The sequence below is a fragment of the Salmo salar genome, chromosome 09 (assembly GCF_965601325.2).
Source record: "Salmo salar chromosome 09, fSalSal1, whole genome shotgun sequence".
Lineage (NCBI taxonomy): Eukaryota > Metazoa > Chordata > Actinopteri > Salmoniformes > Salmonidae > Salmo > Salmo salar.
In genome coordinates, this window is record NC_138299.1 from 64614491 (window position 1) to 64632456 (window position 17966).

Here is a 17966-nt window from a genome sequence, read left to right on the forward strand (position 1 = left end):
GAAACCTCAAAATAGCTGTGCAGCGACGCTCCCCCTCCAACCTGACAGAGCTTGAGAGGATCTGCAAAGAATAGGAGAAACTCCCAAAATACAGATGTGTCAAGCTCGTAGCGTCATACCCAATAAGACTCGAGGCGCTAATCGCTGCCAAAGGTGCTTCAACAAAGTACTGAGTAAAGGGTCTGAATACTTATGCAGATGTGATATTTCTTTTTTATTTGTAATACATTTGCAAAAATGTCAAAAACATTTTGTTTTGTCATTATGGGGTATTGTGTGTAGATTAATTGGGGGGGGGGGGGGGGCAATTTAATAAATTTTAGAATTATGCTGTAACGTAACAACATTTCAAAAAGGGGTCTGAATTCTTTCCGAACGCACTGTAGACAGTCTCACATTTGTATTTGCGGCTCTAATTTTCAGATATCAATGACGATTCGGTGGGCCACACACTCAAGATGATTCATCTGAAGCTTGAGTATCAGCTGCATTTGGCCAAAAAGGTTCAGCTGATTGACTCATTAAAAGTAAATAGGCCTACCAGTGTTGCAAACTGTGATTTAAAAAAAAAAAATTGTATTACTGAAAGTTGTTGAATATTGCAACCCTTGCACACATATCGCTCTCTTTCTCTCTCTCTCTCTCTCTCTCTCTCTCTCTCTCTCTCTCTCTCTCTCTCTCTCTCTCTCTCTCTCTCTCTCTCTCTCTCTCTCTCTCTCTCTCTCTCTCTCTCTCTCTCTCTCTCTGTGTGTGTGATGATCATGTTTACAAGGGGAATGCGGACTTCCTTATTACTGAATATTGTAACATTCGAGACGAGTCTGCCTATCTGCTAGAGGAACCAACTCACCTTGAAAGACTTTAGTTACAGTTATTGCTGTAACATTATCGTTTCACTCAAATAAAAAAATCAGCCATCACAGTAGCCTAGCTTGCCAGGGATCCTACATCTCCTGGGTGCATAATGAATGTGACAATATGGTTATGCAGAACTACAATCACAGTAACGTGTGTATTTGTTTACGATTCCCCAGGTACGATAACTGACTTCTTCATCGACAAAATCAAAGGACAGAATGTCAAGACAAAGGTGTCATTGCTGCTGGAAATTTTGGATAACTACGATTTGGATTCTTTAATGAATTTCTTCAATGAGGCATAATATCACATTTCAGCAAAGAGGATACAAACTTTGACACTTCATTTGTTATAGCTTTTGTTTTGTTTTGTATAGAGTTTATTTTTCAGCTTTGTTTGTTTTTTTGTAAGATACTAGAATCAATTATGTTACATAATATTAATTATTTATGTCAATTGTCAACTCTGGATGTGTAAAGGCCTATATTCTGTTGGCCTAGCTATATCATCTGTTGTATGTTCTCTTTTATAGGTTTACACATGAAAATATAATTGTTAATGTTTGACAAGTTATATTTCTATTCACGTATATATATGTGTACCGCAGGGGTTGGTATTGAGACCTGTTGTCTTTACTATTTATATAAATAATATTGGTCTATCTGTTAAAACTTGTAATATTCATCTGTATGCAGACAAGACTGTTATTTATTCCAAAGACCCAACTGTTGAACAGGCTGTTAGAGCTACAATCTGACCTTGTTACCTTACAGAAAGCCATGGTTGGTTTAAAACTTGTACTTAATGCGGGCAAGACTAAATACATGTTGTTCTCTAATTCTCACCAAAAAATTAAGATGGACTACGTGTTTATTCCTGGTTGGTTCTCCCATCGATCGGCTTCCTGCCTATAAATATTTGGGCATTTGCATTGACAAAAATGTAATGTTTAAAAAACGTACACATGAGCTAGTTAAAAAGCTACAATTTAAAGTGGGCTGACTTCTTTTTTAGAAATGGATCTTGCCTCTCACTAAATAGCAGGAAGCAGATTGTACAGTCAACTTTCCTGCCAGTTCTTGACTATGGTGACACCATTTACCAGATTGCAGCAGCCACTACTCTTAAACCTTTGGATTCCGTCTATTATAGCACCATTTGTTTTATCAAAGGTGGCATTTTTAATACTCACCACTGCATCCTGGATCAAAAGGTTGGCTGGTCCTCATTAAAGTCCCATAGATCCCTTAATTACTGCCTTTTTGTTTACAAAGCTCTACTACATAAGCTTCAAACTGACCAAACTTCATTGTTAAAGTATAAAAACATTAGCTACAAAACTGTTGAGATTTCTCTGGTCTCCCCAGAACTTGGTAAATCCGCTTTTAGTTATAATGCGCATCATTGCTGGAACCAACTACAAAATACATTACAATTGGATGTTCTGGTCCCCCTCCGCAATTTAAAATATTGATTTGGGAACTTCTTACTGAGGAATGTAACAGTTTTTCTTGAACATTTGTGTTGTGCTGTATTTTAGTTTGTTTTACATTAGTATATAATTTTGATTTTATTTTGTCTTATGAACTGTATATGCAGGCTTTCTTGTGAAAGAGACCCTGGTCTCAATGGTAACTCCCTGTTAAAATAAAGGTTAAAATAAAAAAATATAAAATATAGTATTTAAATATATCAAACGTTCAATCATTTGTGGTTTATTTGTCATGGGGGGTTGTCTACTCTGTATAACATAAGTGAGTGTAACAATACTTTGAGATGCTCTCAGAGAGATCATTATTGTTTATACGATATTATATGAATTACAATGATAAAAAAATCGACCTTTGAGTATTCATTTTCAGGTTGTCCCGCCTGACAATAAAAGTGTACACCGAAATCTCAACGGCTGTGCATTCGCGGCATTCGCGGACACAGGGAATTTGAGTTATATCAGCCGCCGTAGCTTCGTGACGTACTTTCGCATTCGGCTCTGATTGGCCGTTTCAATGGTCGCGGGCTACTTGAATTGAGAAAAAGCAACATATCTAGCTGCATGTTCTGAGAAACAAGGGACTTGGTCTAGTTAGCGGTTATAACATTTTGTCAAACAGTATGGCCAGCTAATGTTGTGTTTTCATGTCGAGGATTTTGTTGCGTCAACGTTCCAGATAGGGTTTTAAATTTGCAGCGCCGACTTTTGCTAACGGTACGTTGCCATCTCAACACGAGACTTGTGCGATAACTAGCTAACCTAGCCTCTAGTTCTAAGCTCATTTGTAAGTCCAGTTTATATTTTATTTACCATCAAGGTTCTGTTTAATTTTCTGTAACAAATTCCACGTTTCTGCAGTGACTTGTTTGACGTCAGTGAGCCAGGAACGGTGGAACGGAGGCTAACATGTCAGGATCAACCCAAGGACAAGGAAGCGCAGTTGATGTTCCACTGCCCGAATACCATAACCAAGAAAATATGCTGTCCGTACTGAGGGGTACAATCAAAAACCGTGTGGACAACCAGGAGAACATTGTCCCAAAAGCGCCACAGAGAACTGTCCTGGGAGCCTTGCAAAACAACAAACGCAGCAAACCTCAAACTCTGCGCGGCACAAAACCGGTTGGTAACTTGCTAACTAGCCACTAGCCAGCCAACACCATGTACTTACAGATTTGTAGACTAGCTAGCTAACATAGCAGTAGCATGCAGATTGAGCCTGGTGGCTAGCTTGCTAGCTAATTTGCTACATTTAGGGAAACACTTTAAAAGGTAAAATTTTCACTACCAAGCAGTTCATTTTAAACTTAATTTAAATTTTACTGAGTATTTGTGTCTAGAAATGTTGGGTAGGTTCACTTCCAAGTAACGTTAGTCCGCCATTTTATACTGTCAATCTCTTCTGCTTATTGGGATGGCTCATTTGCTTTCTCAAACACAATTCTTTCCATAATAAAATCTATTAATTTCACTTTAGAAACCATGAGCACGGAATTAATTGTCTGCTCTTTGAATTGCTATTCCCTCATTTCAGGTGCTATCCTGTGAAAATGAAGTACCTAAAAGTTATGCAGAGAAGCTGGGCAGCAAGCAGCCAGCTTTCCAGATTCATGTGGATGAGCCTGATGGTGCCTGCTCCAAGAAACAGGTGTCCCTCAAGGCCAAGCCCTCCACAGATATTCCACCCCTGACACTGAACCCAACAGTTACCCTTCTCAGGCAGCCTCTCTCCTCTCTTGATATACCAGCAACATGTGTATCTAACATGAATGTTAGTTTTGATGGTGAGTAATCCAACTAGACTTTCTATATCCCGTATTTATTTACCCTTTTAAAACTCTGATATGAACATGTTGTCTCCATATGGATTAGAAAGTCCAACATTTTCCAATTATCTTGATATATACACAGATTCTCCCATGGATATCTTGGTTATTGAAGGTGACGAGAAGCCAGTGAATGTGGCAACGGAGTATGCTTCTGAAATACACACGTATCTTAGAGCAATGGAGGTGAGCAAACTTGCGTGTGTTCATTATTCAATTGTCACACAAATAACTGAACCGTAACTATAGAGTATTGTGGGTACTCCTTGTCTTTGGACTCTTGTCCTTAGGTTAAGTCCAGACCAAAAGCAGGCTACATGAAAAAGCAGCCAGACATCACCAACAGCATGCGGGCCATCCTTGTTGACTGGCTGGTGGAGGTTGGAGAGGAGTACAAGCTCCAGAACGAGACGCTATACCTTGCCGTGAACTACATCGACCGTTTCCTGTCTTCCATGTCAGTCCTGCGGGGGAAGCTGCAGTTGGTCGGGACCGCTGCAATGCTGTTGGCTTCGTAAGTGTTGTAGACCCCTCCACAGCATTCTTAAAGGGAGTTTGTGTCTCAAAGGTGGTCTAAAGGTGTGCAGAGTGAACTGAGTCTTTGCTGTCTGTAGCGCTCACTTGATGTATTATGCCTCTGTCCCAAATGAATGGAAAAGATTGGCACCAACATCTGACACTGGTTTTCATTAATGCAGGAAATTTGAAGAGATCTATCCCCCGGAGGTTGCAGAGTTTGTTTACATCACGGATGACACCTACACGAAGAAGCAAGTGTTGCGAATGGAGCATCTGGTGCTGAAAGTGCTCTCCTTTGATCTTGCCTCTCCCACCATCAACCAGTTTCTCTCACAGTACTTTCTCACCCAGCCAGTCAGCAGCAAGGTGGAGAGCTTGTCAATGGTGAGTAGAGCACACATTGTGGTGGTCACATCTGGTCATTTAAGTTGAAATTGTGGTTTTATTGTTCTGTTTGTCTTAGTTCCTAGGGGAGCTCAGTCTAGTTGACTCGGACCCATTCCTGAAATACTTCCCTTCTCAGACTTCTGCTGCCGCCTTAGTTTTGGCAAACCACACAGTAACAGGAGGCTCATGGGTAAGTTTGCAATGCCACAGTAAGTGTTCCAGCAGGGCCGGAGTTTCCTTGGCCTTCAGGTTTGGCCACGATGCCCCCACTCAAAATAGGGCAACAGAATGTAGTGTCTTAAACAGGTCTTGGCCTCAGTGCACTAGGCCAGGATATAGTAGCTAGTGCTATCAGGAAACCCCTCCCTGCAGTACATTGCTGTGGGTACTCACTGTCTTTTGAAGATAAACATTAACACAATTTAAAAAAAATAATAATCTCCTTTTATATGCAAGGCTTCACAGTAATAATCAGAGGCTTTTTGTCTCACTTGCTGCCAAGACATCATTTGTGGGCCAATCTGGTGTCACTAAAGGTCAAGTGCCCTTGTTCTATACCCTGACTTGGCAAATACAAAACATTATTTTCAACTGTCACTAAATTCAGTGCCATTATTTAGTCTGCTTTTTAAGTTGAATGTTTGATAGGTAGTCTATACCCTAGTTGACAGGTTTGCTTACTGGCAACATGGGAATACAGTCTCTAATTCCCCCCTGCTGCCCATGTGTTTATGATCCTCAGCCTCCTCCCTGACACACAATCTCTTGATTGCATTTGAATAGTTTAACAGTTAAACCTAAGTTTTTCCTTATACTGCTGTAGTGTGAGCTTGTCATACCCTGAAGAGACCGCTGGCCTGTGTGGAATGAAAGTTTTCAATTGATCAACAATTTCTCCAACTCAAATGACGACTAGTCTTTGCCCTAAAACAAATACGTTTGCTGTGCCTTTTTTAAATTCCTTTTCCTGACTCGGTTTTTCTTTTTTTTATTAGTCAAAGTCTCTGGCAGAGGTGACTGGCTACTCTCTAGAAGACCTGATGCCTTGCATAGAGGATCTGCACCAAATGTATCTCAACACTGCTACGCATGCACAGCAGTCAGTGCGGGAGAAGTACAAGGGTGCAAAGTAAGTGAACCCTACAGAATAATTTCAAAATGTTCTTATCTGAAAGTTGTTCATGACTCACTAGTGGTCACCGTAATCCACTGTATATACCAAATTTGCCATGTTGGCATATTTTGCTAATTAACAAGTCATTTATCTAATTCATTTGCTAATCTATACTGAACAAAAATATAAATGCAACGATTAACAACTTTACTGAGTTACAGTTCATATAAGGAAATCAGTCAATTGAAATAAATTATTTAGTCCATTTATGGCTTTCACATGACTGGGCAGGGGCGCAACGATGCCACCCATTGGGGAGCTAGGCCCAGCCAATCGGAATTAATTTTCCCCTCGGAATAGTTTATTACAGACAAATACTCATCAGTTTCATCAGCTGCCTTGGTGGCTGGTCTCAGACGATCCCACAGGTGAAGAAGTTGGATGTAGAGGTTCTGGGCTGGTGTACTTACACGTAGTCTGCGGTTGTGAGGCCTATTGGCTGTACTGCCAAAATCTCTAAATTATTTTGGAGGTGGCTTACGGTAGAGAAATTAGCATTCAGTTCTCTGGCAATGGCTCTGGTGGACAGCCCTGCAGTCAGCATGCCAATTGCACCCTCCCTCAACTTGAGACGTTTCTGGCATTGCATTGTGACAACTGCACATTTTAGTCAACTTTTGTTCCAGCACAAGGTGCACCTGTGTAATGATCATGCTGTTTAATCAGCCTCTTGATATGCCCACCTGTCAGGTGGATGGATTATCTTGACAAATGAGAAATGCTTACTAACAGGGATGTAAACTAATTTGAGAGAAATACCTTTTGTGTCTCTGGAACATTTCTGGGCTTTGTAATTTCAGTTCATGAAACATGGGACCAACACTATACATGTTGCATTTATATTTTTGTTCAGTATAAAATGTCCAGTAAGCTTAAACGCTTGGCCGTTTTCTTTTTTGAGTGAACCACTTAATGTTAATTTTACAGATTTCTATTAGATTAAACATGACTGAGTGTTGGTTTTTCTACCATATTGTGTTTCTCGTTGTCCAGGTACCAAGAGGTCTCTCTCATCGAGCCCCCAGAGAAGTTGTCATTGAATTGATTTCTTTCCTTTGCTCACCAATGCTGACAACTGGTTTCATCTTTTTTCTTTCATGCACATATATTTTTTTTTACTACATGAGACATTTTGGCAAGATGTCTAACTGAACCATGGCAGCAATCTTTTGCAGCTTTGGACGCAATTTAGTGAGCTTTTATGTAATTTATATGTACAATTCTGTAGGATTGTCTTTTATGCTTGATGCAAACCTGAGCTTTAATGTAGTTAATCAAGCAATGTCATCTCTGTCAGTCTTTTCTCACTAGACAAATGTTTTTAACTGTTAAAAAGCTGTACAGATGCATCTTTCACTCTGCATTCTTGTAATTACACTTCAGCTTATTTTCCCTCTCAAACTAATACACATGCTTGTAAATATTTCCTGACAAAACTTTCCCAGACTAGCTGTCTTGGTTTTCTGGTTACTTGATATTTTATATGGGCTGTGTGGATTGTTTTTATTTTTTATAGCACGTTTATTCTGCTCAATGGTATTCTAGCCGAAGTTGGACGCTTAAGTCTAGTTTGGTTCAACATTCCACAGAACAGTGCCTTTATTTTTATTTTTTTTACCGCTTGCCTCATTCAAAGGTGTCTGGGAGTTCACTTGTTATCAATCCAGGCATCTGTGCTGTAAAATATCTTGTAAATAAATTCCATTCCTGCCAAGACCCTTTATTACTCCTTCCCTTCGATTTCAGTTTTATTTCATGGATGTTGGAGCTCAAAGCCTAAGATTTTCACTGTACTCTGCAATCACATCTGCAACGCTCTGACTGTTAAATTTCAGGTGTCTTAATACAGTTTTGAGCGTAAAATAATTGTCCATTTGGTCTGATTTGTTTCACATTGCCAAATGCCTAAACAAACCAAGTTGATACAAAAATCTTAAGTTAAATCAGTCTTATCAAGAAGCTGAACTTGTGTCCCATACTTCATATTACTTTTATTGGTCTTCCAACATTGTGGAACTAGGGCGATAGCCCATTCACTTCGCAGTTAGAGCTGCTATGTTCAGTGGCCTATAGAGTACCACATTATCAGTCTTAATACCCATAAAACCTTACAGTCAAACAAGGAATTGGTTCCAATTGTTATTCCACCATTATCCCTTAGGGCATTTCAGAAACACTTCATATAAGTGCTCTGTTTCATGTAGGTTTACCCTGGTGTGATGTGATAACCGCTTACTGTGACGTATCAATATATTCACTTGCATTCCCCGCTCCCCTCCCCAAAATGCTAATGTGGCTACAGTAAAGAACAACAAATGCCATGCTCTGGATGAGACGGCTGACTTGAGTCAAATGTAAACATTTGGATTAACTTTATAAAATTGATTACATTAGCTTCAGTTCTTTTGAACTGTCTTGTGCAACAACAAAAAATGTATTCGACACTACCTTTTACGAAAGGTGTCCGCTAGACATGACTTGCAAAGATTTGTACTCCATGTCTATTGATAATTCGCATTTTAGAATCTGGGTGAATAGACAAGGTGACTTACCAGTATATTATTTTGGTTCTGAGTTACATGATAAATGTATTTGTCACATCAGCTGACTACAACAGGTCTTGAACTTAGTGAAATGCTTACTTGCAAGCCCTTAACCAATAATGCAGGTAAAGTATTTCAAATAAACTAAAGGAAAAAATAATTAAAGAGCAGTAAAAACAGGGGGGTACTGGTAGTCAATGTGCAGGGGAACTCGTTGAGGTAATGTAGAGGGAGTGACTGCATGGATAAAGTATAGCCGTAGTGTAAAATGGGAGGGGGGACAATGCAAACAGTCCGGGTAGCCATTTGATTTGCTGTTCAGGAGTCTTATGGCTTGGGGTCAGAAGCTGTTAAGCTTTTTGGACATAGACTTGCGTTCCAGTACCGCTTGCCGTCACCTGAGGGGGAATAGGTGTTCTCGTGCCCTCTTTACAACTGTCTTGGTGTGTTTGGACCATGATAGTTTGATGTGGACACCAAGGAACTTGAAGCTCTCAACCTGCTCCACTACAGCCTCATCAATGAGAATCGGTAAACCAGGAGTACAGGAGGGGACTGATGACGCACCCTTGAGGGTACCCTCTGTTGAGGGTCAGCGTGGCAGATATGTTACCTACCCTTAGTTTGCAAGCCCTGCCACATCTGACAAGCGTCGGAGCCGATTCAATCTTAGTCCTGTATTGACACTTTGCCTGTTTAACTTAATATCGGTGCCATCTGACAAGTTCCGTATTGATTTGCCAAATGGAGGGCAAGGGAGAGCTTTGTACACGTCTCTGTGTAATGGTGTTCTGGCGTTTATTACATTTTTTTCCCCTCTGGTTGCTCATGTAAAATGCTGATAGAAATGAGGTAAAACGGATGTAAGTTTCCCTGCATTAAAGTCCCCGGCCACTAGGCGCACCGCCTCGATGAGCATTTTCTTGTTTGCTTATGGCCTTACACAGCTCGTTGAGTACGCTCTTAGTGCCCGCATCGGTTTGTGGTGGTAAATAGACCGCTACGAAGAATGTAGATAAACTCTCTTGGTAAATAGTTTGGTCTACAGCTTATCATGAAATACTCAACCTCATGCGAGCAAAACCTCGAGACTTCCTTGATATTAGATTTTTGCACCAGCTGTTATTTACAAATGGACACAGACCTCCACCCCTTGTCTTACCTGAGGCAGCTGTTCTATCTTGCTGATGGAGCGAAAATCCTGCCAGCTGTATGTTATCCATGTCGTCGTTCAGCCACGACTCGGTGAAACATAAGATATTACAGTTTTTAATGTCCCGTTGGTAGTATAGCCGCGATCGGAGCTCATCTCTTTTTGTTATCCAATGATTGCACGTTGACTAATATGACTGATGGTAGAGGGATTGTTTACTCACTTGCAGTTGTATCCTTACAAGGCACCCCAACCTACGTCCCCGATATCTCTTCTTCATGCGAATGACACGTCCGACTTGTTAAAGAAAAAATCTTCGTCCAGTACCAGGTGAGTAATCCCGGTCCTGATATCAAGAAGCTCTTTTCAGTCATAAGTGACGGTGGCAGAAACATTATGTATAAAATAAGTTACAAATATTAACAACAACAAAAAACACTAGCGGAATTGGTTATGAGCCCGTAAAACTTCAGCCATCTCAACAGGCGCCGCCGCCATCAAAATGTCAAGCCAGGTTAAGTCTACACGAAACACAGCCCTTTAAGTGTTTCTAAAATCCCCGATGGGGAAAAAAATGAATGGTGGAAAAATGTTTGCGACCGTTTGACTGTTAGGTTTCATAGTTATGACACATCCACTAACCTTTTTGAGGCGTAGTCTCTCTTTTCCCAAGTAAGTGATGCTGTTGTATCAACTTCTTTTAAAAGTTATTTTTTCATTGATTGCTGCCATCAATGTGTTGCTCACTGCACTTTTACTAGAATAGTTTAGGAGTGCATATACTATAACCTCAAATAATTTCAGGACAGGTTATCCAATCTGTATTTTCAATATGCAGGTTTTCACTCGTTTTTAAACGACAGTAGACAAAACATTTTTACAGGCCTAATTAAGGGCAACTTGTGACAAGATACCACCAAATAAGCTCTGACAAACTCTGTGCGCGGGTTGTCCTATGTTCCACGTTGAAGCTAGGGAGATGTGGGTGTGTCGGCCTACAAATGCCACGTGCACGTTCCCCAGGTGTCACAACAGTATTGAACATTTTCCCAAATTCACAGGTGAGCTGACTAAAATAACCACTTATGTTGTTAAATATTATGTACCATTATCGTCCATAAATCTCCTCTGCATGCTGCTTTGTTGTGATAGGCTACATGAGCAATTATTTGAATGGGAGGGATTTGTACTGTACTAACAAACATCTGACATTTTTGCAGAAAGTTTAGTGGGACATGACACTCCTTACAAACTTAACTGTCTTGCTGGTAGTTGCCTGCATATCTCAGCAGCTTATGGTGGCTGACTGTCAAGGATCCAAAAAAAGGTCTGAAGAAAGGGGGAGCAAAGGACAGCAACCAAAGCCCCCCGGCCCGTCTCCAGACAGCAGCTTCAAAGGAAATGTGTTCAGGGGCAAATTCTCCGCCAAACACCAGACGCAATGCACTTTGGTCCGGGCTGCGTTCTCACCTGCAGCGAGCCGAATAGGATCGGACCGAGACCACCCCTTTTGCTCCCCAGATCTTCTAATTTGTGAAGTGTGGAAGTTTCTAATCACAATTTGTGGGTGGCATTAGTCGAATGTGTAAGTATGCTATGTCTTGTTTTGGCCTCATGGTGGGAGCAGAGCATTATTGCTCCCAATTGCCTTCAGATTTAGGAAATGTACACTTTTCCTACACACTTCTCAGTAGTTGATATTCAGATGTACCTTTATGCAGGTGTGTAATGGACTTTGCCGGTGTTATTCCCTTGTGCACACTGATTTAAATTTAATTCAACCGCAGAAATTCCTCCCACTTGCTGGACAACAGAATTTCTCAAGGAGTTTTCATTCAATAGGATTTTCAGTACGTTTATCTAAAGCCATCCCTTTAATTTGGTTTACTTTACTTTTTTTTTCTATTCGAATTTTCGAGATCAATAAAGGAAAGCAGTGTAAATACACACACTTTCATATTTTCAGCACCAATTGGTAGATAAAAAAAATACTCTGATCTTGTATATTGTTTAGGAAAGTATATATATATATATATATATATATATATATATATATATATAAAATATATTGGTGAATCAAGAGTAGTGGTTTGATTCATCCTGAAAGTTTCCATATTAAATTGTTCTATCCTTGAAATATTGGAAGTTGAGAAATGTACAATGTGGTTGACCAGTAGTTCTATAAATCTACCCTAATAATCCTCACTCATCATGGAACTGTGATGACAATGGTCAAGGTGTCGGAAACCGTGCTCCAGGTTTAAACCGCTACGCGTTCAACATCTATCCAAAGTATTATCCCAACACATGATACATTTCTGAATTCCTCAAGATGTTTCCTAAATCACACAACATTGAATTGACTTGTCATTGGGGTACAATTAGGGCAGTCCCAGTTTATCTAACCTGCTGTCCCAGTTTACCAAACGCAAACTGAAAATTAGGATTTTGGTTCAGTCTACACAAATGCGTGTGTCATGCCTCCTGTGAATATGATATCAACATTTTGTCATTTTTTGCGTGATTGGGAAACGTCTTGAGAATTTCAGAAATATATCATGTGTTTGGATAATATGTTGGATAGATGTCGAAAGTGTCCCACTTATTCCGAATTCCCCCTTTATGTACATGCTTGCATTCAAATCACATCCCTAAGATGTGATTTGTGACATAAATGCATCTGTGACATAAATGCATCTTTTCTCATCAATGTACTATTTATGGATTATTATGGTTGGCATCTGGCTCTTTGTATTTGATAGCCACGATTCAAAGCTGAGGCTCCTATCTAAATGGATGAAAGCTGCTTACAAATAGATGATGTGATTAACACTTCAGAAAATGCTATTCTAGTTATTTCAAGGCCTTTGTGCAACAAATAATGTTTCCTCTTATCCTCAACATGTGAACGTATATAACATCACATACAGCTAGGCTACATAATATATTGTTTCATGAGATAAAAGAAGCAGACTGATCATGTAAAGAAAAATGTCATCACAATTTAGTTCAACAATGTAAACACATGTCTGTATATTTTCTCATTTAATCAAACTCTCACTCACAAAGACATAATACCGATTAAACAACATATTGATGTTTTCTGTTCCCAGCCCGCCTATGATTTGATTCTCTGCCTGTGATTGTAGACAGAGGTAGCCAATGGCAGTGAGAGGGGTTTCTTGCTCTCTTGGTGTGTGTTGAGCGCTGACAGCAGAAGAGAGTACGGAGCCCAGCAACAGAAAGCTTACCACACATTTCCTCAGTCTGTCTTGACGAGAGCACAAGTCTACACCCTGGACCGCCTCTCCCTTGCTTCTTCTCTAGATAACGATGACGACACAACTCAAAAGGATGACACATGGAATATCTGAGGAAAAACAAAACCATGGAGGGAAAGAAAATTCCCAAGCCAACCAGCCCTAAGGATCTAACATTCTAAAATGACAACCATGACCACACCTCAGCACCGTTCCAAACGTTAAAGGACCAAGAACGCATCCAGGGGGGACTCCAGAGCTGACACATGCCTTCGCCGATGAGGTTCTTGGTGGCGTCCACCTCGCTGCCCGTAGCCTTGGGCTGGGGCTGGAACCTGAGCGTCTACCTGGGGCTGTTGCTGCTACTGCTCCTGCTCATGGGGCTCCTGCTCTGGATGCTCCTCAAGCAGCTGAGGAACTCCGTGGGATCTAGTCTGCAGCCCGGGCGCTCTCTGAGAGACCCTCGCCATGGTCAGAGAGGAAACTATGTCCTGTAAAGGAAGAATAAGAGTGTGCTGACTTTGTTGGATGGAAAGACTGTCTTCTCCAGACTGTGCCTAAAAAGACCTTGTTATAAGGAAAGACAGTTTTTTTTCTGAAAGGATGTTGGGCTTTGCCTCGCAGCTTGTTCAATGGAAAGACAGTATTTTGAAGATCAATAATTCTATTGGACTGTGCCAAAGACACTGTTGGAAGGAAATACTGTCTTTTCTGAAAGGGTAAAATACCTTTCTTTTCAAGAGGTGTCAGACTATGCTGTATCAGTTACGTTCAGCCGTGGACCGATTTATCCTTGAGCGGATGGTCGAGGGGACTGGAACATAGTTATAAATAATTAGTACACTGCAAATTGAATTCAATAATTCCAATCAGAGTCATTTCAAACTTGGATACGATCACACATTGTCTATTTATGCGTGGTAATATTTGGGAACAGATTTCCTAAATGAAAATCACTTTGACATTTCCTGGGGATTTTACGCTCTTATATCAAATAATGAAAATGATTAATAATAGTAAAATATGTATTTATTCTTTGCTCAGAAAACTTGGGCCAAATAAAATCACTGGCAGGACGAATTTGGCCCGTGGCCCGCCTATTGGGGAACCCTGCTGTAGACCTTTGTCATAAAGAAAGTGTGTTGGACTATCCCTCACAGCTTGTGGAAAGGAAAGACTGTTTTCTCTATAAACCTGTTTGAATGTACTGTACCTCATGGTTTGTAGGACACTTACCATAAAGCCTTCTTCAGAAGTTTGTTGGACTGTGCCTCACAGCTTGTTGACTCACTGGAGCTATACGCTATGGAGCTTAACATGCCTATAACCTGCTATAAACTGCTTATTCTCCTCTCAACTGATTAATGGATCATAGAGACCACAGCAGTGCTTTGGACTGCTTAGTTGTGATTGACAGAGGCCGTGACTCGGCAATCCTTGTTTTATTCATGTATTACATCTTATTTCCATGTATGTATTGTGGCCAAAATTGTACATAATGTATTCACCACTGTATCAGTAGATATTTTCTGAGGAGTGCATACGATGTAACATTTACTGAGAATATACTCTGATATTAAAAAGATATCACCCAAATTACAAAATGACACATTGATTACAGAGTAAGGAAACCAGTCTTTGGACAAGGTATGACGGCAATCCATGGCTTGGTTTTATTTCCTTGGCACTGTTTACAAATGCTAAGTTTTAGCACAAATCCCGTTCAAGTCATAGAACCCATATTAGCATTTCTTTCATCTATAATCATCTAGAAGTGACTGTTGAGATTCAGTACTTTCGGATTATTTGGACATTAAAATTATAATATCGGTACCACAAATTTGGAAACAGTGCCTGGGAAACTAAACCAAAGCATGGTTTGTTATCAAACCTGGTTACAGAGGAAGGGAACGAATGATATGATTTGGGTGAACTAGACCTTTAAGTTTATTTCCTCTTTTCAAGGCGTGTTGAAGTCGTATCAAATCAATCTATGCCCATATACAGTGTAACTCATTATAGTATTGATTGGCCACAACAGAGCAGGAGTCTCTCTCAGCATTAATTATTGATGATATTTTCATGCAATTTGTACCGCAACGAAACACACAACCCATTTTAACCTACTTCTATTCATCTTTCGAATGCATTTCCACAGTCACTTAAAAAAAATCTGCCTTTCCAAGAGAAAAACACAAGCAAGATCCAATCTGCATTTTGATATGCTGATTAAAGCAATGCTTTCAGGATGGCAATTTGCACTCCTCTCATCTCAATGGTGATTTGTTTGGCTAATATTGAGGAAATGTCTCCAATAAACAATCAGAAGGGAGCTTGGCCATTTGTTTAGTTAATAAATCTACCCCACATCCGTGTCAAACCAATTTCTGAATGAGTCCCTCTGGGAAAAGGGTAATATCTTTAATGTATTACTGCCTTGGGCGTGTATGTATGTAATTTTCCAACCCATCTTGTTCAGAAGCCCTGTGTGTTGCATCATAAGGAAGCGGTCCGTGGAGGTGCCAGGGTAGGTGTGTCTGTGTGTTCACTGCGTTGTGATGAATGGGAAGATTCGTTGCTTTTCAATGGACTAGAGCTTATCAATGATAATTAACCTTCAATAGCTGAATCCACCATTCAAGTATCTCACAACATCAACAAAATACATCCTTCACTCGGGCTCCGTTACGCAGTGGCGTGAAAAAGTATTTGCCCCTTTCTGATTTTCTCTATTTTTGCCTATTTTTCACACTGATGTTATCACATCTTCAACCAAAACGTAATATTAGATGAAGGGAACCTGAGTGAAAAAATAACACCAGAATGTGATACTTATTTCATTTGTTTAAACTTTGACTGCAGTGGGCTAAATCAGGGTCACACGGAGTGTTTCTTGGTCATCTTAAAAGTATACACCTCACATACATGGTTATGGGCTTAAAAAAGAAGAAGACACCATGTCAGATATAGAGTTGAAATCTATTCCATTTTGAGTTTGCATCCCAATATTATACTTTATATACATCACACAACACTGAAATATAACAAAACCATTTGACATAGAAACACCAGACTTTCAGTGTTGTTTTTTTAATGATGTTGATTAATTATGAAAAATATTAATAACGTTCCACCCATGAGGCCACTAGAGGGAGATTTTGTCTGACTGCAGGAAACTGCAGGAAACTACTAAATATGCAACATCCAATGCCCCTGGGTGAAAAAGTAATTGCCTCCTTACATTCAATAACTGGTTGTGCCACCTTTTAGCTGCAATGACTGCAACCAAACGCTTCATGTGGTTGTTGATCAGTCTCACATCGCTGTGGAGGAAGTTTGTCCCACTCTTCCATGCAGAACTGCTTTAACTCAGCGATATTTGTGGGTTATCGTTTATGACATAGAAAATGTGTGTCATTCACGTACACAAACATACACACAGCTTCCTAAATGAGTTGCTCTTCAGCCATTCTGATGCAGACTTGATTGTGTGTTTTGGATCATTGTCTTGCTGCATGACACAGCTGTGCTTCAGCTTAAACTCACGAATGGATAGCCTAACATTCCCCTGTAGAATTATGTGATACAGAGCAGAATTAATGGTTTCTTCAATGATGGCAGGTCTTCCAGGTCGTGAGGCAGCAAAGCATCCCCAAACCATCACACCACCACCACCATGCTTGACTGTTGGTATGAGGTTCTTACAGTGGAATGCAGTGTTTGGTTTTTGGTCTACTTTTAACTAATCTGTCCATAGAACATTCTTTCAGGAGTCTTGATGATCATCCAGGTGCTTTTTTGGCAAACTTGAGTCTACTTTTTGGATGACATGGGTCAATGAGGGTCAGGGCCCTGGGCAAGTGCCCTGCGTGCCAGGTCAGTATTCCGCCATGATTACTACAAGTTTTTAGATAACTGGCTAGAGTAATTTACCAATCTAAAAATTGTTAGCTGACATGGCTAATTGAGGGACTGCCAGTGACTGACAAAACAAGAGAAAAACTGCTGATGCACAACCAAATTTCAAACTTCCACCTTGTGCATTCTACTATTCTAACGCTCAACAGTAAGTTAAGACACTGAGTTCCTACATTTTTTAAATAAAAGCTTATGTCGCTTATGCCCTGCAGGTATTGCAGCTAAAGGTGGCATAACCAGTCGTTGAGTGTAAGGGGGCTATTACCTTTTCACACAGGGGCAATGAGTGTTGTATCTTTGTTTATTAAATAAATTAAATAAGTATCCCATTTTGTATTTGTACACTCAGGTTCCCTTTATCTAATATTAGGTTTTGGTTGAAGACCTGATAAGATTCAGTTAAAAAAAATATGCAAAAAAAAAGACAATCAGAAAGGGGTCGAAAACTTTTTCAAGGCACTATAGCCTCATTTGTGACATTGTACATTGTACATTTAGATTCAGATTCCATTTGGATTCAGATTTTGTCTTCAGTTTACCTCAGCAAAAATAAACTCACACGTGGCATTGACAGACAGAAAATTATTCTCTAAATTACCAACTATTATGGCGATATTTTTTGTCCTATTTTTTTCTTCTAATCAAGACAAAAGTGTCACGTTTTCACCAACAAAGCTTTGTTAAGGTCAAGGATAAGGTCAAGGATGTGCTACTATGTGCTGAACTGCTAATCTTAGCTACAACCTTGAGTGTCATATACTACCGTGCCCATCACATACGCAACCCAAGTGGGTTTACTTTAACTATGATGTGCCTAAACTAACCAGAGATGCCCA

The 17966-nt window shown here is 40.0% G+C and overlaps 1 protein-coding gene across 1 annotated transcript; it reads left to right on the forward strand.

Moving 5' to 3' along the window:
* Positions 1-2784: 2784 nt before the first annotated feature.
* Positions 2785-7972, forward strand: LOC106611545 (cyclin-A2). Its single transcript, XM_014211847.2, has 9 exons — positions 2785-3064; positions 3209-3472; positions 3885-4134; positions 4262-4362; positions 4467-4690; positions 4875-5079; positions 5159-5272; positions 6078-6211; positions 7250-7972. The coding sequence occupies exons 2-9, from the start codon at positions 3257-3259 to the stop codon at positions 7299-7301; spliced, it is 1296 nt and encodes a 431-aa protein (XP_014067322.1). The 5' UTR covers positions 2785-3064; positions 3209-3256; the 3' UTR covers positions 7302-7972.
* The last annotated feature ends 9994 nt before the right edge of the window (positions 7973-17966 follow it).